The 23,950-nt window shown below is 46.3% G+C and overlaps 1 protein-coding gene across 5 annotated transcripts in view; it reads left to right on the forward strand.

Annotated features, from left to right (window-relative positions):
- CRMP1 (collapsin response mediator protein 1) overlaps positions 1-23,950 on the forward strand; it is a 31,350-nt gene that overhangs the window by 4,605 nt on the left and 2,795 nt on the right. For 2 of the 5 annotated variants that reach the window (XM_087963474.1, XM_087963473.1), the window contains exons 2-12: positions 7,018-7,106; positions 10,548-10,732; positions 13,030-13,194; positions 14,293-14,354; positions 15,262-15,342; positions 15,482-15,550; positions 16,564-16,684; positions 18,015-18,171; positions 19,318-19,459; positions 20,776-20,946; positions 22,887-23,066. In XM_087963474.1, coding sequence (XP_087819600.1) covers positions 7,018-7,106; positions 10,548-10,732; positions 13,030-13,194; positions 14,293-14,354; positions 15,262-15,342; positions 15,482-15,550; positions 16,564-16,684; positions 18,015-18,171; positions 19,318-19,459; positions 20,776-20,946; positions 22,887-23,066 — 1,422 coding nt within the window. Of the gene's footprint in view, positions 1-1,314; positions 1,439-5,436; positions 5,655-7,017; positions 7,107-10,547; positions 10,733-13,029; positions 13,195-14,292; positions 14,355-15,261; positions 15,343-15,481; positions 15,551-16,563; positions 16,688-18,014; positions 18,172-19,317; positions 19,460-20,775; positions 20,947-22,886; positions 23,067-23,950 lie in introns of those variants that run through there. The other 3 variants (XM_087963471.1, XM_087963472.1, XM_087963470.1) reach the window with 3 other exon arrangements.

Below are 23,950 nucleotides of genomic sequence, written 5' to 3' on the forward strand. Positions count from 1 at the left end.
TCTAGGTAACATCATCAGTGCTGCTGGTAGTAAGGAGTGATGTTTGCTGTCAGTTTAAATTCTGGGGATTTGCCTGTCTGTGTGGGTAGGTGGTCTTCTTAGAGATTCATCCCAACCAAAAAAATCTCTAAGAGCACCCCCACCCACAGGCAAGAGACCAGAATATACACTGACAGCAGACCTCACTCCTTAGGAGCACTGATGCTGTTACCTAGCTGAAAGGTCTGCAAGAAAACAAGCAAGCTCAGAGAGCACCATGCATCCTACAGTCCTCCCTCCTCCTCCCCTCCCCTGCAAAGCCACTTCCTCCTAGCACTGATGATGTTACCTAGTTGGGTCATGAAATGTCTGCAAGAAAACTACCAAGCTCAGAAAGCACCAAGGACCTCACAGTTGTCCTTCCTTCCTTCCTTCCTTCCTTCCTTCCTTCCTTCCTTCCTTCCTTCCTTCCTTCCTTCCTTCCTTCCTTCCTTCCTTCCTTCCTTCCTTCCTTCCTTCCTTCCTTCCTTCCTTCCTTCCTCCCCTCCTTCCTTCCTCCTTCCTCCCTCCTTCCTTCCTTCCTTCCTTCCTTCCTTCCTCTTCCTTCCTTCCTTCCTTCCTTCCTTCCTTCCTTCCTTCCTTCCTTCCTTCCTTCCTTCCTTCCTTCTTCCTCCCCCCCTCCTCCTCCTTCCTCCTTCCTCCCCTCCCCTTCCTTCCTTCCTTCCTTCCTCCTTCCTCCTCCTCCTCCTCTCTGCAAACCCCCTCCCTTCTTGCACCGATGGTGTTACCTAGCTGGGCCATGAAACATCTGCAAGAAAACCACCCAGCTCAGAGAGCAGCAGGGACCCTCTCAAATCTAGGTAGAAATGCAAATGTGTTCGTTTGCCCCACAGAAAGGCGGTTCAGATGAAGGTGGCCTCCCCAAGCAGAACAGATCAAGAAATCAGGGTCCCGCCTAACACTTCGCCCCCCCCCCTCCCAAACCAGCCCTTTGCGGGAATGCTAAGAAACGAGGGGGAGAGGCTGGTTGCATTTCGAGGGGAGGGGCTCGGAATGTGTGTGTCGGGGGTCAGCCCCAACCCGTCGGGTCCCACCGAAGTGTTATTTGGGCATGGGGGCTAAAGGGGGTCGCCGGGCAAGCCCCTTGCAGGAGGGGGGCTCTTCCTTCGGCAAGAGGCAGGTGCACCGCCCCGGGAGGGGTCGTGGGGGAGGGCGGGAGGGGGAGGGAGAGAGAGAGACCCCTGGTGCCGGGGCGGGGGTGCAGACCTATAACGGAGAACCTGCGGATGGCGGAGGAAAGGGGAGGGGGCCCTTTTCCGCTTCCTGGGCTGCGCAGGGCGGGGTCGCCAGTCTCCCCCCCCAGCCAGCCAGCCCCTCCCGCCGTCGTTGGGAAGGGAGCCCGCCGCCGAGACCCCGCGGCATGGCTCGCGTCCCGGACCCCGAGGGGCTTCCCCGGCAGGTAAGCGATGTGGGGTGGAGTCGGGTGGGCTGGGAAGGGAGAGGGGAAAGGTGGAGGGGGGGTCTCTGGCGGAGGCTTTGTCTGCCTGCCTGGCTGCTTCGCTCCGCCGCCGGGGGAAGAGGAACGGGCGGGCGCGGCCGGGAGAAGCGGTGGGAAGGGAAGTTCTCGGGTCCGCACGGCAGGGATGGGAAGCCTGGAAAGGAAGGAAGGCTCGGTCCGAGCTCCTCGCCTTCTTCCCGGGTCAGGCACGGAATAGAGGACCAGACTTCCATGAAAACCCCCAAAAGCTCAGAGAGCATCAAGGACCCCGAGTGTCAACCCTGAGCGGCAAATATCTCTATCTCTACCTCTACCTTTGTCTCTATCTCTACCTACCTATCCATCCATCCATCTCTATCTCTATCCATCTCTATCTATCTACCTACCTACTCATCCATCCATCCATCTCTCATCTCTATCTACCTATCCATCTCTATCTACCTACCAATCCATCCATCTCTATCTACCTATCCCTCTATCTGCCTAACTATCCATCCACCCATTTCCATCTCTATCTACCTACCTACCTATCCATCCATCCATCCATCCATCTCTCTCCCTACCTACCTACCCATCCATCCATATCTACATCCATCCATCCATCCATCCATCTCTATCTCTACCTCTACCTTTATCTCTACCTCTACTTTTATTTCTATTTCTATCTCTTATCTTCCTACCCATCCATCTCTATCTCTATCTCGACCTACCTACCCATCCATCCATCCATCCCTACCTCTATCTCTACCTATTTACCTACCTATCCATCCATCCATCTCTCTCTATCTACCTACCCATCTATCCATCCATCCATCTCTCTCTACCTACCTACCTACCTACCCATCCATCTCTCTACCTACCTACCCATCCATCCATATCTATCTCTATCTCTATCTACCTATCCATCCATCCATCTTTATCTCTACCTCTACCTTTATCTCTACCTCTACTTTTATCTCTATTTCTATCTCTACCTACTTACCCATCCATCCATCTCTACCTCTATCTCTACCTATCTACCTACCTACCTACCCATCTCTCTCTCTCTCTCTCTCTCCCTCCCTCCCTACCTACCTACCTACCTATCTATCCATCTATTCTCCTACTTTTTTGAAACCCTACCTTGGAAGAATCCATCCATCCATTTCTATACTCTATGAAAGCTGCCATCACCGATATCTGGAATCTCTATCCTACCTATCCATCCATCCATCTTTATCTCTACCTCTACCTTTATCTCTACTCTACTTTTATCTCTATTTCTATCTCTACCTACTTACCCATCCATCCATCTCTACCTCTATCTCTACCTATCTACCTACCTATCCATCCATCCATCTCTATCTATCTCTATGGCTATCTATCTATCTATCTATCTATCTATCTATCTATCTATCTATCTATCTATCTATCTATCTAACTATCTATCTATCTATCTCTACCTACCTACCTACCTGCCTACCTACCTATCTATCCATCTCTTCTCCTTTATTTTGAAACCCACCTTTGGAAGAAGGAATTGAACCGGATCAATTGATTTCTATTTCTCAAAATGTAGAAAAGCTGCCCAGCGCACCCGATGAGAAACTGAGAAAAGGCTCCGGACCTTTTGATGTTGATCTTTTTAAATAGTTTTTTTTTTTTTTGCTTTTAAGCGTGTTTCTAACCCGCCTTGATTGGAGGGCTGGTAAAAAAAGAGAATTTTGCTGTTTTTGCAAACTACCACAATTTGCTGAACGAAGAGCTTATAGAAGCCTGGGAGGAGGTGCGAATGTAATGATTGATGACATTGGAGGCTTCTCCCCTTTGCGGGGTGGCCATGATGAACCCTGAATAGGTGTCAATAGACACGTGAAGGTATTTCCAAGGGGCAAAAGGTGAGAATTGAGTGACATCCATTTGCCATGTCTCACAAGCCTCTACGCCCCTGGGATTAGTCCCTTGAGGAAGGGCTTTTGCTTGCAAACTGCAAGTGGGGCATTGTTGTATAATTGCAGTTGCTTCTTCCAAAGAAATACCAAATTGTTTAACCAGAGCCTTTTTGTTTTGATGAAAATAACTATGACTTTCCCCTGCTGTTAGAGGGGAAGGTTGAGGCATCTTAATACTGATGGAAAGTACTTTACAAGCAGTATCAGCTACCTGGTTCCCTTCTGAAAGGAAACCTGGGAGGTGTTGATGACTATGTATGTGGGCTGCAAATAAAGGATGGGTCCTAGATTGAATGAGCATTTGCAGCCGAAGCAACAGTGTCATTAATGATGGTTGTATAGAAGGAGACAGATATGCCTCAAAAATGTGTAAGACCAATTGGGAGACATATAGACTATCCGTTATGATGTTAATTGGTTGCTCAGGAAATGTCTCCAAGGCTAAGTTAAAAGCAGCTAATTCAGCTTGCTGTGCCGATGATTGGGGCTTTGTCAGTTGCTTGTGCCAGTTAGCTTGATCATACCAGACACAAGCACCATGAGTTTTAGAGCCATCAGTAAAAACTGTGATGGCTTGAATTAGTGGAAAAGTAACTACTGGAGAGGAAAAGGTAATAGGTACCGTTTTAATTAGCTGCAAACGGGGGTCAGAAGGGAGATGGCAAGAGATGGGACCAATCCATTCTCCAGAGCGTCCTGCAATACATCTGACGTCTGAAAAAGGGGGTCCCATTGAGAGAGTTTGAAAGGAATGTGTATAGCTTGAAGATCATGACCGAGCAAAGCCTTGGCTCGGTGACGTCCCTTGATACAAAGCAGAGCGAGCTGAAGTTGAACCATAGTGGGTTGAGAAGGTAAAGACAGAGAGTTTTACTCAGAAAAGCGATGGGCTGGTATTGCCCCTCCCTTTCTCTAGTGTTTTGGTGAAATCAATCTATGTTCTCTGGAAAGGCCAGCCCACTAGGGGTCGCCCTCCCATTTCTTTTTTCCTTGCTACTTTCTTGTTTACTTGCAAACATTCAGAATTCCCCTCATTGCATTCACAGACACACACATACACACATCTTTCCTCTTCCAACTCATCTTTCTCTTTTTCCTCAGGTTTCCAATCCTAACAACTCACATTTCTGCGCAGACCATGAAGGAAGGGAGGGAGCCCTTTTATGACCTCCCCTGCTCCTATCATGACTGCAAATCCTGATTTCCTCTTTCCTTCCTCAACCCTGCTTGACCCATCCACCTACTTGCAACAAACAATCATGGTCCTCAGTTCCCACGATTCTGCAAGCCTTTAGATAGTCCGAGAGGGAAGCCCCCCCTCGGGCAGATAGAGGCTGCAGAATCCTCTTGCAATCCTCATTTGCATTTTCAACAGCCAGTTTTAACAGACTAAGAGATTTTTTAGGAGTGTTGAGGAAGATGTATCCATTCTAAGATAAGGAGGTTGCTAGTGTGCTGAGACTTTTGGGTTAATACAGCAGTAGGTAAGGAGGGGATGTATTGAGCAAGATTAAGGAAATAGGAGCATTGTTGTGACATCGGTTGACCCACCTTTTCTGCATAATGTGCTATATGTCCTGGGTGATTTTTAATTGATGATCTGTAATGGTAATTTTATCCCCTGGAGTGGTTCCTCCCTTTAACACCTCAAACAGGGGGTTGAGCATGTGTGTAGTGATGCCAAAATAGGGACGGGTCCAATTAATAGCCCCTAAATATTGTTGTAATTGTACGAGGGATGTCTACACAATGGCATCACGTGTGGATGGACTGAAACTTGTATATCAAAATTTAAAAAAAGAAAAGCAAGAAGGGAAATGTGTCCTAGGAGGAGAGGTCTCGACAAGATGGAGCAAGGGGCAAAATCCGGGCCAGGTTCTTTTACAATGGTGTGTGGTGGTGGTTGTGGTGGTGGTGTGTGTGTGAGAGAGAGAGAGAGAAAGAGAAAGAGAGGGGGAGAGAGAGGGAGGGAGAATGGCTAGTTTCAACAATTATGGGATCCATCACTAGACCCAATTTGGAAAAAATAGCAACCACAGTCCAAGATTACATTCCCAAAACGAGATCAGAACAAGCCATGGCTTCTTTTCATTATTCATTGTTCAGATCATAAACCAAAATAATTGTTGAGCAAGAGACTTGGAAGAGATCTGCCACCAGATCTGACCACTCCTTCTACACTGACATGTATGTGGAGGATGGACTTATAAAGTTAGTGCTGAAACCCTGAAGAGTCACATGAAATGGTGAGATGAGCATATTAATAATAACAATAATAATAACAAAAAAATCAACCATCAGAGCCAGTCAATGATATTTGTGATACAAATAAATGTTCAGTTGACCGATTCATGTTTAATGAATAAAAGTTGTTAATATTAATAATTAATAATTAATAAATAATAATAATAATAATAATAATAATAATAATAATAATAATAATAATAATAATAATAATAATAATAATAATAATAATTAATAAAAATAAAATAGGCACTTGGCCCATAACACACCTGACATAACAATAGTTGGTTCATTGACATTGCAATACTTGGTGATGCACGAATTGAAGACACACAGCAAGAAAAATCACAAAGTATTGGGACTTACAAATTGAAGTTGAGCGACTTTGGAAAATGAAATCGTGTGTTATCCCAATTGTAATTGGAGCCCTTGGAGCAATACCTAAAGGGCTACCTCACTATTTGGAAATTCTGAATTTATCAGATTTGAGTAACTAACCGTGGACTTCAACTCCCAGAATTTTGGACTTCAACTCCCAGATGTCAACTCATAAAATATTTCTAAGGTCTTTTTAGTGTTGCCAACAGAAAGAGAGGGGGGAGCAGTGGGCAGCTTGCATTCCACAAATAGTTTTCAAAGATAGTAATTAGGTGACTGAAGTTTCTGCCATGCAAAATTCTAACTGGAGAGCATGATTGATGACTCTTGGCTATGTATGTGTCCCATTGGTGAATATGAATTATGATACACCCAGGGGGTAGAGGGAAACCAGGGTCAAGGGTGACAATGAATTATGTGCCTCAGCTACACCCAGGCATTGCCGGCATATTAACTCTCAATAAATCCTTTTAAAGTTTTGGAAGTTTGGCTCGAGATTTAATTGGGGGTAACTGCCAGAATCCTCCCACCAGATCTGTGGACTTCAACTCCCAGTATTGTGGACTTCAACTCCCAGATCTGTGGACTTCAACTCCCAGAATGGCTGGCTGGGGAATTCTGGAAATTGAAGTCCACGAGTTGCCAAGGTTGGAAACCCCTGACCCAGAGTGTCAAGCTCTGAAGTTATTATATATCTCGTGTCTTCTTGCAATTCAGAAACGGAAGTGTTTCACTGTAGGAGCCGTATCTAATAGGTGTGTGGTATGCTTGGAAGGTGGAATTCTGCTCCACAATACTGAAAAAAGCCACAATTCTGTAAACCCACAATCCTGTAAGCCCTGAATGGTGGTTTGTCCAGGGAGAAGACCTCTCAAAAGATGAGGCAAGAAGTCACCCCTTCTTTTAGATACTGAAGTCATGTTACAAGACAGTATGATCTAATTATTTGAATGTTGTCCTCACTGTTTCTGTTTTGTGTCCACTCAGGGTGATGGTTTATTCATTAAGAACGGGCGAATCATCAACGATGACCACTCCTTCTATGCCGACATGTATGTGGAGGATGGACTTATAAAGTTAGTATTGAAACCCTGAAATTTATTTGCACATTTAGTTGGTACACAAGATGCACCTTCTTTTAGGATGCTTTGACTAACTTGGTTTGCTAATCACTCAAATTTAAAAAATGACACACAGAGAGGCAAAAAGCAGACAGTGATAAGGTTAAATGATTATCCTCGACTTACAACAGTTAATTTAGTGACAGTTCAAAGTTACAATGGCACTGTCATGCCCCTGTCAGAATCTGACTTGGAGGGGGAAGCCAAACAGCTGACAGGGAGTGGGGGTGTGGCTCTGCTGGCTGTGGAAGAAACTGGGGAAGGGCAAAGTCTGGCTGGGCAGAGCAGGGAAGAGGTAGAACAAGGGAGAGGGAATTCAGAGGAAGACCCATGCCCACCCCCTCTTCATCCTAGGGCATGCAGAGAGGAACGGAAAAGGGAGCAATGTGAGTTGCGTGGCTTACAGGGGAGGAAAGGGCCCTGATTCCCTTCATTAGCTGCAGCTGGGAACACAGTGTTTAAAAAGGGAAGCTACATGCAGCAAGTTGTTGGGAGCACATCGTGAATTTATCTTGTACCATCGTGGCTAATCTGTGTTCCTGGCGACTTCCCAACTGTGTGAGTTTTGCCATTCTTTCAAGTCTGAAATTCCTTCTCCTGCTCTGTCAAGTTAATTACTTCTGCTTGGTTTGTTTGGATTTTTAGTTACAGTTTGTGTGTACCTTGTTTTGGACTGAATTGTCTACAGTTAAAAGCTGTTCCTGGGAGAGTTTTTCTCCAGCCAAAGGTACCTGGACATTGGGGGCAAAGTTGGAGATAATAAAGGGACTCTTATTATCTCCAACTTTATTATTGCTTATCTGACTGTGTTGCCTTTGTGTCATGTCCTGAGTCATCACAGGCACTGAAAAACGTGACTAAGGACCATTTTTCAAATGTACGACCCTTGGAGTATGCCCAACGACCTGTCCATCATCTCTAGGTTCCTCATGTTACAACCTTCCTTGCTGCAGTTGTTAAGTTAGTAACTTCAGGCATTGTTAAGTGAATCTGTCTTCCCCCATTGACTTTGCTTGTCCAAAGGTCACAAAACAAGATCCCCTGACCTCAGGATGCTGCAACCGTCATAAATATGAATCAGTTGCCTAGCGTCTGAATTTTGTTCACGTGGCCATGAAGTTGGTGCAACAGTAGGACGTGTGATAAACTGATTGTCAACTCGTAAAGCATTCCTAGCTTGCTCTCGAGTTGCCATAAGAAGGAGTCGGGGGAGAGATCTGATGGAGCAGTTCAGTTGCTATGACCAGAAGCACATTCCACGCATGCCTTTCTCCAGATTGTGTCCCAGGTTACCAGAGCCAGCCGGAGAGGCATGTTTTCTACAGCCCGGGAAAGTGCTCTGTTGGAGAATGTGATTTATGATGCACCCTGGGAGGATGGGGGGAAACAGGGTCATAGGTGGGCAGTAAATGACATAGGGCAGTGGTGGTATTCGACTGGTTCTGCCCAGTTCTGGAGAGCTGGTAGCGGTGATGAGCAGCGGAGACCGAACCAGTTCTCTTCGCTGCTCTGTGGTTGGCCCACCCGCCCGCCCGGGCTCCCGTACTCACTTTTATGGCCAGAATTCAAAGTGCAGCTGCTTTGCGTGGCACAGAATAGCGTTGCACGGCTGCTGCAGTGACCACCATCGTGCAGGCTTGCAGGAGGCAAGTTAGAATGCCTCTGTGCCTGCGCAAAGTGCGTGTTTGGTGCACGCGTGCACGCAAAGTGTGTACATGCGTGCAAAGCGCGGCCACCAAATCACGGCCACCAAACCGGTGGCAACTTTATTTGAATACTACCACTGACGTAGGGCACAGCCGACTGCACTTGGGGAAAGCGCCAACATGTTGCTCCTCATGAATAATTGGATTTCTTTCGAAACTTGGCTTGAGGCTCATGAATTAATGAGGGCGTCCATCGGAACCCTGACACTGATCATACGTCGCTTTTTTTCAGTGCCCACCATCAGTTTGAATGCTCACGAAATGAACTGTTGTAAGTTCAGGACTACCTGTGGTTCGTTTATATAATTGAAACAGTGCTCAGGTGGCTTCTTGAGGCTGCTGTGGGGTGAGGAGGGTGTCACGACTCCAATAAAGAACGGACTGGAGCCGAGACAGCCAAGATGCGATACGACCATAGTCTTTTACTTACCTGACATTGATTGTCTTACCATGTTGGCGTTATGATGAAAATTCCTCAAATGACTGACATTGACTTCCTGACAAGGAGTGGTGCAATAATGATGATTCATGGCTGGATGTCAAAGGGATGATGTTGTAATAATGGTGCGGGGCAAATGGGGGTGCATGGACTCATCGAGCAGGGGAAAGGTGCAGTTACCATGTTTCTTTAATTTAAGGATGTCGGATGTTAGGCAGCGAAGGCGGCCGGAAGGTGGTTATAGTAATTATGTTATTATCCAAGGTATAACATGTATAAATACAGCTCTGGGTTGTAACGAAACACAGAGCTGACTTTAAACATAATTTGATCGCTGTTACCTGTTGTTGTGGTGTGGGAGACGAATAAAAACTTCACTGAAGCTCCACGAGTGAGTTGGTATCTTATTGTTCACCCCCTCAATATTGGACGAACAGCTGACAGAGGGTTTCAGTGCTTCCTAGCAAAATTTTCACTCTAAAAAACATAGCGAGCTGTCTTGGGAAATCTGTCCCTTGGTGATTTTAAAAAAAATATTTTGTATTGGTTTTCTCTTGACATAAAATAAGTGCTTAAAAGTACTGTCTGGGTCGATTCGCAAACATCTTAAGTTGCTAATTTCTACCTCTGTTGTCTAACCATTGACAAAATAAGTTGCAAGTTCGAAAATCTTCTGTGTCTTTTTTTTTTCTTTTATCTTCATTGTTAATCTATCCACCTCTGCACAGTCCAATGTTTTTTTTTAATTATATCTTCTTCTGTAGGGTGTTCCTAAGTTTTTCTGTTGGTGTTTCCTGGCTTTTAAGTATTTGGTGATTTTTAGGGCTGACCCACTTGCCTTCAAACTTGTCTTCAAACTTCAATCCACTTGCCTTCAAACTTGGTCAGTTTAAGACTTGTGGACTTCAACTCCCAGAATTCCTGAGCTAACATGACCGGTGGAGGAATTCTGGGAGTTGAAGTCTACCAGTCTTAAAGCTGTCAAGTTTGGAGACCTCTGCTATAGCACCTAAGATTTTCGGCCTAAGACAAGGAGGGTCTTCAAACTTGGCAAGTTTAAGACTTGTGGACATCAACTCCCAGAATTCCTGAGCTAACATGACTGGAGGAGGAATTCTGGGAATTGAAGCCCACAAGTCTTAAAGTTGCTAAGTTTGGAGACCTCTGCTTTAAAGGAAAAAAATGTATATTTGAGATGTTTCAGGGCCTCCGTCCATAAAAGAGTAAGCAGTCATGCTTTCTTCCTGCTAGACAAATTGGGGAGAACCTGATTGTTCCTGGAAGCCCAAAGACCATCGACGCAACCGACTACATGATCCTTCCAGGTGGCATCGACAGCAACACTTACCTCCAGAAATCCGTTCAAGGCTTAGTGGCAGCTGATGACTTTTACCAAGGAACAAAGGCTGCATTGGCCGGAGGCACGACCACCGTCAGTAAGTGTTGAAGCAGCTGAGATTCAACCTCTCCCAGGGATGTCTGTGGAGATTCTCTGTCCTCCAGCTCATGGCTGTCCCAAAAGTGCTTTTCAGGGGTAGGATTCTACCAGTTTGCACCTACCGTATTTGCCGGCGTATAAGACAACTTTTTTGCCCTGAAAAACATGCCTCCAATTGGGGGGGTCGTCTTATACGCCAGGTCGTCTTATACGCCGGCAAATAGTAATTGGGAAGCACTGCGGCTGCCCGCAGCTGAGGCACTTTTGCGCACCGTGGAAAGCGAATCCCGTGAAGCCGAAAGGAGCAGCCAGCCTTCTCCCAGCTCCCAAGGAAACGAGGCTTGCACCGCCCGAGCTCCGCTGAGGTATCCGGCTGGGGCTGTCAGGAGTTGTTACCGCTGGCGCGCTCCAGCTCCAGTCCGCGTTGCCTCGGGAAGGGAAAGGCAAAACCAGGAGCCGCTGCTGCCATTGCAAAGCGCCGCCGCGGCTCTTCCTTTTTGCCTTCCCTTCCGAGGCAACGGGACTGGAGCCGCGGAGCTGCGCCAGCGGTAACAACTCCTGACAGCCCCAGCCGGATACCTCAGCGGAGCCCGGGCGGTGCGAGCTCTGTTTCCTTGGGAGCTGGGAGAAGGCTGGCTGCTCCTTTCGGCTTCACGGGATTCATTCCACAGTGCACAAAAGTGCCTCAAAAAAAAAAAGTGCAAAAGTGGAAGGCGTGCGGAAGAGGGGCGAGTATATAACAAACTATATTTTGAGTGGAAATGTTGGGGGGTCGTCTTATATGCCGGGTCGTCTTATACGCCAGCATATACGGTATTCGCTAGAACTGGTTGTTAACATTCTACGCAGTTCAGGGAACCGGTTGTTAGAAGAAATTACTGGCCTAATCCTGTAAGGAAGGAAGGAAGGAAACATTCTGGTGTTGCTTACAGAAACTGCCTCTCCATTAACCCTTATTACATTCTTGGCAGGACTAGACTTCCTGTCTCAGAAACTTCTCTGGAGTTTTTTTCCCCTTCCTTTGCTGATACTTTGCTTGTGTGGAGTGACCATTCAAAGTTACAATGGCCCTGAAAAAGTGACTTATGACCATTTTTCACACTTACAACTGTTGCAGCATCCCCACAGTCATGAGAGGCCAGGCGAGGAGATGCGTGCCTCGATGTGAGTGATATTGAGTTGGCCACACCCAGCCAATAACATGACCACCAAGCCATGTCCACCCAGTCACATGACCACCAAGCCACGCCCACCACCTAAGCCATGCCCACAGAACCGGTTGTTAAAAAAAATTGAATCCCGCCCCTGGTGCTTTTCCAAAAGACTTTCTGGTTGTCGTCGTTGTTGGTTTTCCCTCCATTTGTTGGAAGAAATATCCATCTGGGTTCAGTTCCAAGCGGGGAGAAATACACTGGAAACATGGAGGCTGATTGGAAAGATGGTTTACCGATGAACAGGAAATACATGGGTTTGAGGTCATGGGCAGGGCTGAGCTGCTATGGGTTCATACAGGTTTGGGCGATCCTCTAACTAAGCCTACGTAGTTTGGCGAACCGGTAAATCCCACCCCTGGCTGGTCCCGCCCATCCTGCCATGCCCCTCCCAGGAGTCTCCGCGTGGCCCGTTTTGGATACAGGTAAGTGCAGGGCCATGCGGAGGCTTCGGGAGGGCAAAAAACAGGCATCCCGGAGGCCCAGAAGGTTGGAAACGGGACCGTTTCCGGCCTCCGGAGGGCCTCCGGAGCTTGGGGGAGGCCATTTTCGCCCTCCCGGAGGTTCGAAAAAAGCCTTCGGAGTCCAGGATTCTGCACAGTTCGGTGAACCGGTAAATCCCACCCCTGGCTGGCCCTGCCCACCCTGTCCCGCCCCTCCCAGGGGTCCCCATGTGGCCTGTTTTGAATGCCAGGTAAGTACAGGGCCTGTGCGGAAGCTGACGGAGGGCCAAAAATGGGCCTCCTGGAGGTTCTGGAAGGCTGGAAATGGGCCTGTTTCCGGCATCCGGAGGGCCTCTGGAGCCCAGGGGAGGCTGCTTTCGCCCTCCTAGAGGCTCAAGGAAAGCCCCCAGAGCCCAGGGACAGTGAAAAATGCTCCCCCCTGCTGTGGTGCAGGAGGCCGACTAGCTCACGCCTCTCTCTCTCCCTCTCTCTTTCTCTCTCTCTCTCTCTCTCTCTTTCTCCCTCCCTCTCTCTCTTGCTCTCTTTCTCCCTCCCCCTTTCTCTCCCCCTCTCTCTCCCTCTCTCTTTCTCTGTCTCTCTCCCTCCTTCTCTCTCCCTCTCTCTTTCTCTTTCTCTCACAGTTGATCACATCCTTCCAGAGCCCGGCTCCAATTTATTAACGGCGTTTGGAAAGTGGAAAGAGTCAGCGGAGAGCAAATCCTGTTGTGATTATTCTCTGCATGTGGACATCACCGACTGGTATGATGGGATCCAGGAAGATCTCGAAAATCTGGTGCAAAGCAAAGGTTTGTAGTAAGAGCTTTTGGGGGAGAGCATTTTGTAAGTGTGCTCACTACACCCTTCAGCGTTTGGACATATCATCCGTCCTCTTTTAACGACCCCATAATCCCTTGCGGTGTGGAGTCTGGACAACTGAACGGAGCTGAGTGTTTACTGGCCGGATGCCCTTCCTGTCACCAGTACGGAGTTTTGTTTGGCAGATATATTCTCATTCTGCCCAGAGAGAGAAATATCTGCCTCTACCTAGGATTGAACTCATAGTCTCCTGATTGTGAGGCGACAGCTCTACCTCTAGGCCAAAACAGAAAATTAGCTTATCCCTATTACGTAGGTAGGAAGTGAATTCATAGTTTATCAATCCCAAAATAAAACAGGCTCTCCGTGTATTGTTAGTTGAAATATGTGTTTATGGCACCAGTTAGTTCTAATCCCCTTCAGAACTCAGAATTCAGAACTCTTGGCGATCGGTTCTTATTTATACAGCAAAGTCCACGGGGAAGCCACTTAATGACCGTGTCACTAACTGAGCAACTGCAGCGATTCATTTAACAATTATTGGCAAGAAAGGTGGTCAGAAGGGGACCAAACTCACTTTTAGAAATGTTTCACTTAGCAACCGAGATTTGGGGGCTCTACGGTGGTCGTAAGTTGAGAACAGTCTGAATTGTGTGTGAATAAATTCATTGTCAGGATTCTAGCAGTTACTCCAATTAAATCATGAGCCTCGAGCCACACTCCCAAAACTAAAAAAGATTTGAAGGTAACATTCTACGTCCGGCATTTACCTAGGTGTAGCCAACTCCTAAGATACGTAATTCACAGTCACCCTTGATCCTGTTTTTCCCCCCCACCTCTCTGGGTGTATCATCCAACGAAACACGTCCATAGCCAAGAGTCATCAATCACGCTCTTCAATTAGATTTTTGCGTGGCAGAAGCTTCAGTCATTAAATCGGTCTTTGAAGAAAATATGAATGGAATGTACTTTCAATTCCACACTGCCGCCTGCTCTTTGAAACTCCCCCTCCTTCTTTCTGTTGTCAACTATAAAACGTGTATACAAAATGTTTTGAGTTGACATTCACTTTTTTAAAATCTCAATAGGTATCAATTCTTTCCAAGTCTACATGGGCTACAAAGATCTCTACCAAATGACTGATTCCCAGGTATGTACCATTTTTTCCCCTCTTACAAGATTTGAAATCTCATATCTGTCTGATTTTTTTTAAGCTAAGATGGATTAAGCTAATTTTTTTAAAGCTAAGACGCACTCTCACTGAACCGGTAGTAACACCGGTTGAATCCCACCCCTGGGAAAACCCCTTTCTAAATGGTTTGTGTTATTGAAGGAATGTGATCCATTTTGCCAGTAAGGATATAACGAATATACTCTGCATGATGAAGTTTGCCTTTTTTTGGGGGGGAATCTCATGTTATTTTAAGGTGAGAGAACAATAAGCATGTAAAATCACTCTCCTTCTCCTTCTCCTCCTTCTCCTCCTTCTCCTCCTTCTCCTCCTCCTCCTCCTCTACCTCCTCTTCTGCTTCTGCTTCTCTTTTCCTCCTCTCCTTCTCCTCCTTCTCTCCCTCCTCTACCTCCACCTCCCTTCCTCCTCCTCCTCCTCTTCCTTTTCTTCCTCCTCCTCCTCCTCCTCCTCCTCCTTCTTCTCCTTCTTTTCTTCCTTCTCCTCCTCCTCCTCTACCGACTGCTCTTCTCCTCCACCTCCTCTTCTTCTCCTTCTCTTTCTCTTCTTCCTCTTCTTCTTCCTCCTCCTCTTCTCCTCCTCCTTCTCCTTCTCTTCTTCCTTCTCCTCCTCCTCCTCCTCCTCCTCCACCGACTGCTCTTCTCCTCCACCTCCTCCTCTTCTTCTCCTTCTCTTTCTCCTCTTTTTCCCCTCCTCCTCTCCCTCCTCTTCCTCCTCCTCTCCTCCTCGTCCTCTTCCACTTCTTCCTCCTCTTCCTCTTCTTTGTCCTCCTCTTCTCTATCTTCTTCTCCTTCTCCTCTTCTTGTTCTCCTCCTCCTCCTCCTCCTCCTCTCCTCCTCCTCTTCTTCTCTTTGTCAATTACACACAGCTCTATGAAGCATTTACCTTCCTGAAAAGTCTTGGAGCTGTTATCATGGTGCATGCAGAAAATGGGGATTTGATAGCTCAGGTGAGAAACTTCCATTCATAAATGGAAACGGTATGTTCTGATTTGCCCAGGAAGCCTCCACCTACTTCCTGTGATTTGGGGATCTCAAGCTCCTCCCCCTCGCTCCCCCAAGGAATGACCTTGGGCTCTTTTGTTTCAGGAGCAAAAACGGGTGCTGGCAATGGGAATAACAGGACCAGAAGGTCATGCTTTGAGCCGACCTGAAGAGGTGAGGATTCTTGCCTTGTTTTCCAAAGGATTTCTTCCAGAAATACCTGAAACATAAAAGGAACCCAAAGGTGCTTTCTTTCTTTTTTTTTTTTTAAAGAGGCAACTGGAATTTCTGGTTTTTTTCTTTGAAGACATTTCTCTTCTCATCCCAGAAGCTTCTTCAGCTCTGATTGGATGAAGGGGAAGGGAAGGATTTATATTCCTTGCAGACAGCTGGTCATTTGCATCCTTTTAGAGAGTTGTTGAGGCCACTTGGAGGTTTGTCTGTGTCCTAAGCATCGTCTGAGTAGTGCAAATGGGTGTGGAGCCTTCTTGGAACTGCTGAAAGGATGGTGTGTAGGAGACTGGATGATATACCCCTCCCACTCTGTTGAGAGAGGGCTGACCCTAACCCTAACCTAATTTTGACACAGATGGCCTTTTTGACCCCCTTTTTCAAACCAGACGTCCTCTATGTCCAAAATGTGGACTTTGCTGTCTTCAAAAAGAGGGGCCTTTGTCTTTTAAATACAGATGGACTGCTGAATCTTGCCCTGATGAATTTGTTCTCCTAGGTCGCGCCATCCATGGATGGAAACTAATCAAGGAGAGAACCAACCTAGAACTAACAGAAATTTCTGGACAGTGAGAACAATTAATTAGTGGAACAGAAGTTGCCTCCAGAAGTTGTGGGTGCTTCAACCTTGGAGGCTTTTTAAGAAGAGACTGGGCACCCAGTTGTCTGAAAGGGTACTATAGGATCTCCTGCTTGAGCAGGAGGGTTGGACTAGATGACCTCCAAGGTCCCTTCCAACTCGGTTATTTCTATGAAAAACCACAGTGAAGGTAAAAAGAGTCCAACCCTGAAAATAAAAGTCTTGGGCTTGTTAATAGATCTGGAGATAAAGACTCCGTTAAACTCCCGAGTCGTTATCTGAGATAGGTCACCATAGAGATGTTAACAATAAACAATGATAATGAATAAATGTGAAAAATGGTCACGCTTGGTCTTCTTTTGTTTTCGTTGTTCAGCTGGAAGCAGAAGCCGTATTCCGGGCTATCACTATAGCTAGTCGGATCAACTGTCCTGTCTATATCACTAAAGTGATGAGTAAGAGTGCGGCTGATGTAATCTCGTTGGCTAGGAAAAAAGGTACGGGGTTCAGGCTTTCTTGACGAATGCGTATGTAGGTGATGACCCAAAGGGGTGTGGCACGAAAGGAACACAGCCAGAGAGCAGGTCTAACTCCCCCCTTTATTGCTCCAACTTTGCCCCCAAGCGTCCCCACGTTTACTACAAATCCTGGAGTGAAGCTCTCACATGCACTTTCAACAGCCTCTGGTAGTCCAGTAAGCCAGGTTTAGCCAAATATGAACCAGTAAGTCAGGTTTAGCTAAACAGGAACCAGGGCCAGCAGCCCCGTAAGCCAGGTTAGCCTCACAGTAACCAAGGCCAGCAGTCCAATAAGCCAGGTTAGCCACACATTAACCAGGGCCAGCAATTCAGTAAGCCAGGTTTAGCCAAACAGGAACCAGGGCCAGCAGTCCAATCAGCCAGGTTTAGCCAAACAGGAACCACGGCCAGCAGTCCCGTAAGCCAGGTTAGCCACACAGTAACCAAGGCCAGCAGTCCGATAAGTCAGGTTAGCCACACGGTAACCAAGGCCAGCAGTCCAATAAGCCAGGTTAGCCACACATTAACCAGGACCAGCAATTCAGTAAGCCAGGTTTAGCCAAACAGGAACCAGGGCCAGCAGTCCCGTAAGCCAGGTTAGCCACACAGTAGTAACCAAGGCCAGCAGTCCGATAAGTCAGGTTAGCCACACAGTAACCAAGGCCAGCAGTCCAATAAGCCACGTTAGCCACACATTAACCAGGGCCAGCAATTCAGTAAGCCAGGTTTAGCCAAACAGGAACCAGGGCCAGCAGTCCAATCAGCCAGGTTTAGCCAAACAGGAACCAGGGCCAGCAGTCCAGTAAGCAAGGTTTAGCCAAACAGTAACCAGGGCCAACATACAATAAGCCAGGTTAGCCACACAGTAACCAATGCCAGCAGTCCAATAAGCCAGATTTAACCAAAAAAGAAGAACACCCGTCCAATAAGCCAGGTTTAGCCAAACAGTAACCAGGGCCAGCAGTCCAGTAAGCCAGGTTACTCCATGGAAGGCAGGTTGGTAGCCATTGTTTTTTCTACAATCCTAATTTCTCTCTGAAGTCTATGACTGTCTTGTTGGGTTGCAGAACCAAACCAGACAGTTATAGTTATATAGTTATAGTTAATATGTATGTATGTATGTATGTATGTATGTATGTATGTGGTTACATATATTGATGAGGGATGCAAAATTCAAATGGAACAATTTGACTAGCCTTCCTTGTCTCCTAATTTTGTAGTCGGGAATTATAGCTCTGTAGGTATGCAGAAGGCAGTTGGGATGCCTTGCTTGAGGACATAACTGGGGTCTGTGTTTTCTCTACTCAAGGGGCTCTAGTATTGGGGGAACCGATCACAGCCAGCCTGGGGACCGATGGCACTCATTACTGGAACAAGAATTGGGCGAAAGCTGCAGCATTTGTGACCTCACCACCCCTGAGTCTGGATCCTACCACGCCTGATCATCTGACCTCACTTTTAGCCTGGTAAGAAAAATCCAGATGCTGGCAAACTACGGGTATCAACCATCATGCTGGAGATGTTATGGAAATATTAAAAGAGCAGTTGGGAACTAGGTTTACTGTTGCAAAGTGATGTGTTCATCACTTTGAGAGGCAGTACGGTAGCTGTCGTGACTCCGGGGCTACATGGGTACTGTTCTGGCCCGCCGGTGGCTAGTGGAGCTGGCAGCAGAGTCGGACAGCGACGAGGTTGGGGAGGAACCTGGGCCAGTCCTGGAGGCTGAGGAAGGCTTGGATGAGGGCTCTGCATGGGAGGCAGAGATGGGGCCAGGGCAGCCTGGCAGTCATCAGCTGCCTTCAGAGTTGGACAGCAGTGAGGCAGAGGAGCAGCTGGAGACTGTTCCCAGCCTGCACATGCGCAGAGCTGCCAAAAGAAAAGAACAATTATGACTAAGGGTCGACGTGGGAGTAAAGCCACAGGTGATGGTGAATGGCGCCTCCCATAGGGATTAAAAGAGCAAAAGGGGAGGGGGATTTTGCAAGAAATTATTCGTTTGTAGTGTGAAGCATCTCAGAGACTCTATGTCTGTGCATCTCAGAGCCTCTATGTGCTGAGTCCTTCCTTGTCAGCACTGTGTTTGGAAATATTACTTGGCAGCTCTCCAAGCTAGATAAGGTCTGTGCTCCTAATTACACCCTTGAAAGACTGTTGGCCAGGCCTTTGGCTGAATGTGAATGCAAGAAATTCACATTCATTTAATAAAAGGGGTTTTGCCGGGACAAAGAGTCTGCTTAGTGCTTTTTGGGGAAGCTGAGGTCAGAACAGTTAAGCAGGAAGAGACGGAAGTCCCAGGCAACTTTTGTGTGTGTGTGTGTGTGTGTGTGTGTGCTTATGGCATACCAAAGAAGAGGAAGCCAACCTATTTTCCAAAAGAAGGCTGGACAAGAAACAATGGATGTAATTTAATCCAAGAGAGAAGCACCCAAGAAGTACGGAGAAACTTCTGTTAGAACAGTTAGGGGCTCCATCGCTGGAAGTTTTTAAGAAGTGACTGGATAGCCACTTGTCTGGAATGGTAGAGGGTCTCCTGCCTTTCCCATTGAAAGCAATCCCTCCATTGATCCTGAATGTCTTATTCACTGTTGTTGTGTGTGTGTCCTTTCTTTCAGTGGAGACCTGCAGGTGACAGGAAGCGGCCACTGTACTTACAGCACAGCCCAAAAAGCTCTTGGCAAGGAAAACTTCACTCTCATCCCTGAAGGGGTTAATGGAATTGAAGAAAGAATGACGGTGGTCTGGAATAAATGTGTTGTGAGTGGAATATATAAAGGAAAAATGGAAGGGGAGGGGAGAAACTAAAAGTGGAACAAAAGAAAGATGCAGTGTCGGTCCTGTCCCAGCTTGGGACATTGAGGAAAGGAAGACCCTGGATTCCATTTGCAGTGAAACGTATACTTTTACTAAAGCCAAGCAGTTACAGCGTAGATATGAAAATTCCCGCATAAAGTTGGTATTTTTCCCCTTCTCCCAGGCCTTCTTGCTAGTGTCCAATAAAGTTCAAATTAGTTCTTTTTGTAACAGTTCTACAATTTGGCACTTCTTTGATGGGCATTCACATTCCGTTCCCACGTCGGTGTCCTTGGGATCGTTCAACTGTTGTCTCTTGTTGGCACTTCTAGTTCCTGTCATCCCCCCTTCCCTGTATCCTCCTTTCCCCTGTAAGTTTGAACAGCCTCTAAACACATTGTTGTAAGTCAAGGACTACTTGGATTTCTTTTCCCAAAACACAATACACTTTAGGATATTGTAAAAGGAAACGTGTTAATGAAGGGTTATTCTAATTGTGTCTCCAACAATATCATTCCTTTCCTTCTCTACAAATACAGTGGGGTCCTTTAGACCAGGGGTGGGCTTCAAAAATTTTAGCAAAGAGTTCTCTGCCCGGTTGCTGGGTGGGCGTGGCCATGGTGGGCGTGGCCTAGTCGGCCTCCTGCACCATGGCGGGGGGGCGTTTTGGCCGTACCTGGGCTCCAAAGGCTTTCCTTGAGTCTCCGGGAGGGCGAAAATGGATTCCCTGGACTCCGGAGGCTCATCTGGAAGACGGAAATGGGCCCATTTCCGGCCTTCCAGAACTTCCAGCAAGTCTGTTTTTCACGCCTCCGGGAGGGCAAAAATGGCCTCCTCAGGCTCCAGAGGCTCTCTGGAAGCTGGAAAGGGGCCTATTACCGGTCTTCTCGAACTTCCAGGAGGCCTATTTTTTGCCCTCTTCAAACCGCTGTGTGTACCCTGCACTTACCTGCATCCAAAACGGGTCACATAGGGGCTCCTGTGAGGGGTGGGGCGGTGTGGGCAGGGCCAGCCAGGAGTAGGATTTGGGGGTTGTCTGAACTGCACAGAATCTCAGCAAGGGGCTCTCCCGAATGCCTGAGAGCCCCCAAATTAAGCCCCCCTGCTTTAGATCCCCCCCCAAAATATTAAATTTTGTTTAATAAGATGTCATCTCATATCTACTGAGGAATCCCATACATTTTCAAATGTCATGGTGTAGCATTTCCCCCTTATTAATATGCACCGTTTAATCTGTAGAAAAATATACCTCTGTTACGATAGCTTTGATTTCTGATTAGTCTACAGGTAAAATGGATGAAAACCAGTTTGTGGCCATTACCAGCAGTAACGCTGCCAAAATCTTCAATCTGTATCCGCGAAAAGGCAGGATTGAAGTTGGTTCCGATGCTGACCTTGTTATATGGGATCCCGACAAGGAGAAGACAATCACAGCAAAAAGCCATAAATCGGTAAGACAGAACATTTCAATTAACAGAATTAACAGAATAACGGAGGTTGGAAGGGACCTTGGAGGTCTTCTAGTCCAACCCCCTGCTCAGGCAGGAAACCTTGTACCGTTCCAGACAAATGGTTGTTGTAATCCCTTCTTAAAAACTCCCCGTGTTGGCACAATTTCTGGAGGAAAAAGTAAAAAGCTTCAGCTTTTAAAGTTTTGATTTTTGATGAAATCTTATATTCCCCCCCTCCCCCCAGTAAAATGTTCAACAAGAGTTATGGAAGTGGAATATTAAGACAGCTTTATTTAATTTACAAAGGATTATGTCATGCCCCTGTCGGAATCTGACTAGGAGGAGGAAACTGAACAGCTGACAGGGAGAGAGAGTGTGGCTCCGTTGGCTGTGGAAGAAACTGGGGAAGAGCAAAGTCCATCTGGGCAGAGCAGGGGAGAGGTAGAACAGGGGAGATGGAGTTCAGAGGAAGAGCCAGGCTCACTCCCTCTTCATCCTAGGGCATGCAGGGAGGAACAGAGAAGGGAGCAACGTGAGTTGTGTGGCTTACAGGGGAGGAAAGGGCTCTGATTCCCTTCATTAGCTGCAGCTGGGAACATAGTGTATAAAAAAGGCAAGCTGCGTGCAGCAAGCTCTTGGGAACAAACATGACTTTATCTTGTATCATTGTGGCTTAACTGTGTTCCTGGCGTCTTCCCAACTGTGTGAGTTTTGCCATGCTTTCAAATCTGAAAGTCCTTCTCCTGCCCCTGCCAAGCTAATAACTTCAGTTTGGTTTGTTTGGAGTTTAAGTTACAGTTTGTGTGTACCTTGTTTTGGACTTAATTTTCTACAGTCAAAGGCTGTTTCTGGGAGAGTTTTTCTCTAGCCCGAAGGTAACCTGGACATTGGGGGCAAAGTTGGAGATAATAAAGGGACTCTTATTGATTATCTGACTGTGTTGCCTTTGTGCCATGTCACGGGTCATCACATATTGTTTTGTTCCTTCCCAGTCTGTGATTTTTGTTTAAACAAATGTGTTACATGATTAGAAAGGAGTGAAATACACACTTATCCACAACATTAAGTCTCAAATCTCCTGTTTTCTATGCTGTGAAGAATATGAAACAATAAAGCCTTTATTGGACTTAAACTGAAGTAAACCTGGAAAGTAATAAGTGTGACTTTAACTGTTTGCAAGAATATAAGCAGTGGTGGGATTCAAACAACCGGTTTGGTGAGTGTACGCAGTGCGCGCATGTGTTACATTTGAAAATAGCAAGAAAACTGACCATTTACTGCAGCCTGGTGAACTATCGGTTCGGCCGAACCGGTCCATACCGGCTGAATCTCACCCCTGAATACAAGAGTGAGATTTTGTGATGCTAGTTGATTGAAAATCCATTCAAAAAGTGAGGTGGGAAAATATGATGGCTTTTTATATCATGTCAGAAGCAGATTTGAGTCTATGATGGAAGAAAAATGCACAAGGGAGTCACCCAAGACTGGCTGGATAGAATAAAAAGCAAGTAAAAGAATTATTGCTTTTTAAAATATACAGTGCCTAGCTGTTAACACCAAACTGTTGGTAGCATTTTTCCTGTAGTAGCATTTTTCCTGTATTTTATTAGACATTGTCTGCCATTCTTGATGAGATAAACAATCTATGGAAAATAGACAAGAGAGAGTTTTTTTGTTGATTAAAATAACCTGTACGAATGAAATCAGGTAGAATTAATGAATGAAGGGAATTAAGCCCTCCTAAAGAATACAGACAGCCAACCAAATATAAGAGAAACATAAATCAAGGCAGCATCTAGAAGCGTTCAATGGAATCAGAAACAGAAATCAAAACATTTGGCAGTTTGACCCATGCAGGTATATTTCTGCAATTGAATTAATGCAATCAAAAGCATGCCTATATGTACATTAGTAACAATATATTGTGGTCATTGTTTCAGGCTGTTGAATATAACATTTTTGAAGGCATGGAATGCCGTGGGGCTCCCTACATAGTTATTAGCCGAGGGAAGATTGTGTTTGAGGATGGGAATTTGTCGATGAGGAAAGGATCGGGGTCTTTCATCCCGCGAAACTCCTTTCCAGAGTATCTTTATCAACGGATCAAAACTAGGAATAAGGTATGTTTACTCACTTCCTCGTAATCTTTCAATACTACCCTTCGGTACACAGCTTGCTTTCATTAATTATAAGCAGTCCTCAACATGTCACCTCAATTGAATGTAAAATTTATCTTGCGAAGGGAGAAATTTGTAAAGAGAGTTTTGCCCCATCTTATGACTTTTCTTGCCATGTTTGTTTAGTGAATCACTGCAGTTGTTAAGTTAGGGAGTCGGTTGTTAAGTGAATCTGGTTTCCACCCACTGGTCACGAAAGGGGTTCACATGACCCCGGAACACTACAACTGTTGTAAATGTGAGCCAGTAGTTGAGCATCCGAATGTAAACCACTGGTATATCATCACCATCATCATATTTTAATGACCCCATAATCTCTTGTGAGGTGGAGTCTGGGCAACTGAATAGAGCTGAGTATTTACTTGCTGGATGCCCTTCCTATCGCCAATGCAGAGTTATAACTTCAGCAGATATAATCTCAATGTACTCAAAGAGAGAAAAATCTGCCTCTCTCTAGGATCGAACTCAACAGTCTTCTGATTGTGAGGTGAGAATTCCCACCTCTAGGCCACTACACCACTCATGCAAATCACTGGTATACCCCAAAGACATATAAAGAATTAAGTTTACTGAGCACAGGTGAGAGCCTTGGTTAAGATTTACCTTGCGATGAGAAGAGTGGCTAAGAGGGCTTAGTTCTCTGCTGTTATTGCTTTTGAGGATGGGCAGGGTGGCCAGATTCCTTCTGGGCAAGGAGGGAATCCTTGGTGGGCCAGCGTGAGAAATTTTCTTGGCCTTTGTTGGAGAAAGTTGTTGGACACTGGCTGGGCAGGTCTATGGAAATCACGGAGGGACATCTAGGCTCTGTTATCTGGAAAGCGTTGGAG

Source organism: Notechis scutatus, chromosome 4 (assembly GCF_049901735.1).
Source record: "Notechis scutatus isolate UNSWTSFEM ecotype Mainland chromosome 4, rNotScu1.2, whole genome shotgun sequence".
Classification (NCBI taxonomy): Eukaryota; Metazoa; Chordata; class Lepidosauria; order Squamata; family Elapidae; genus Notechis; species Notechis scutatus.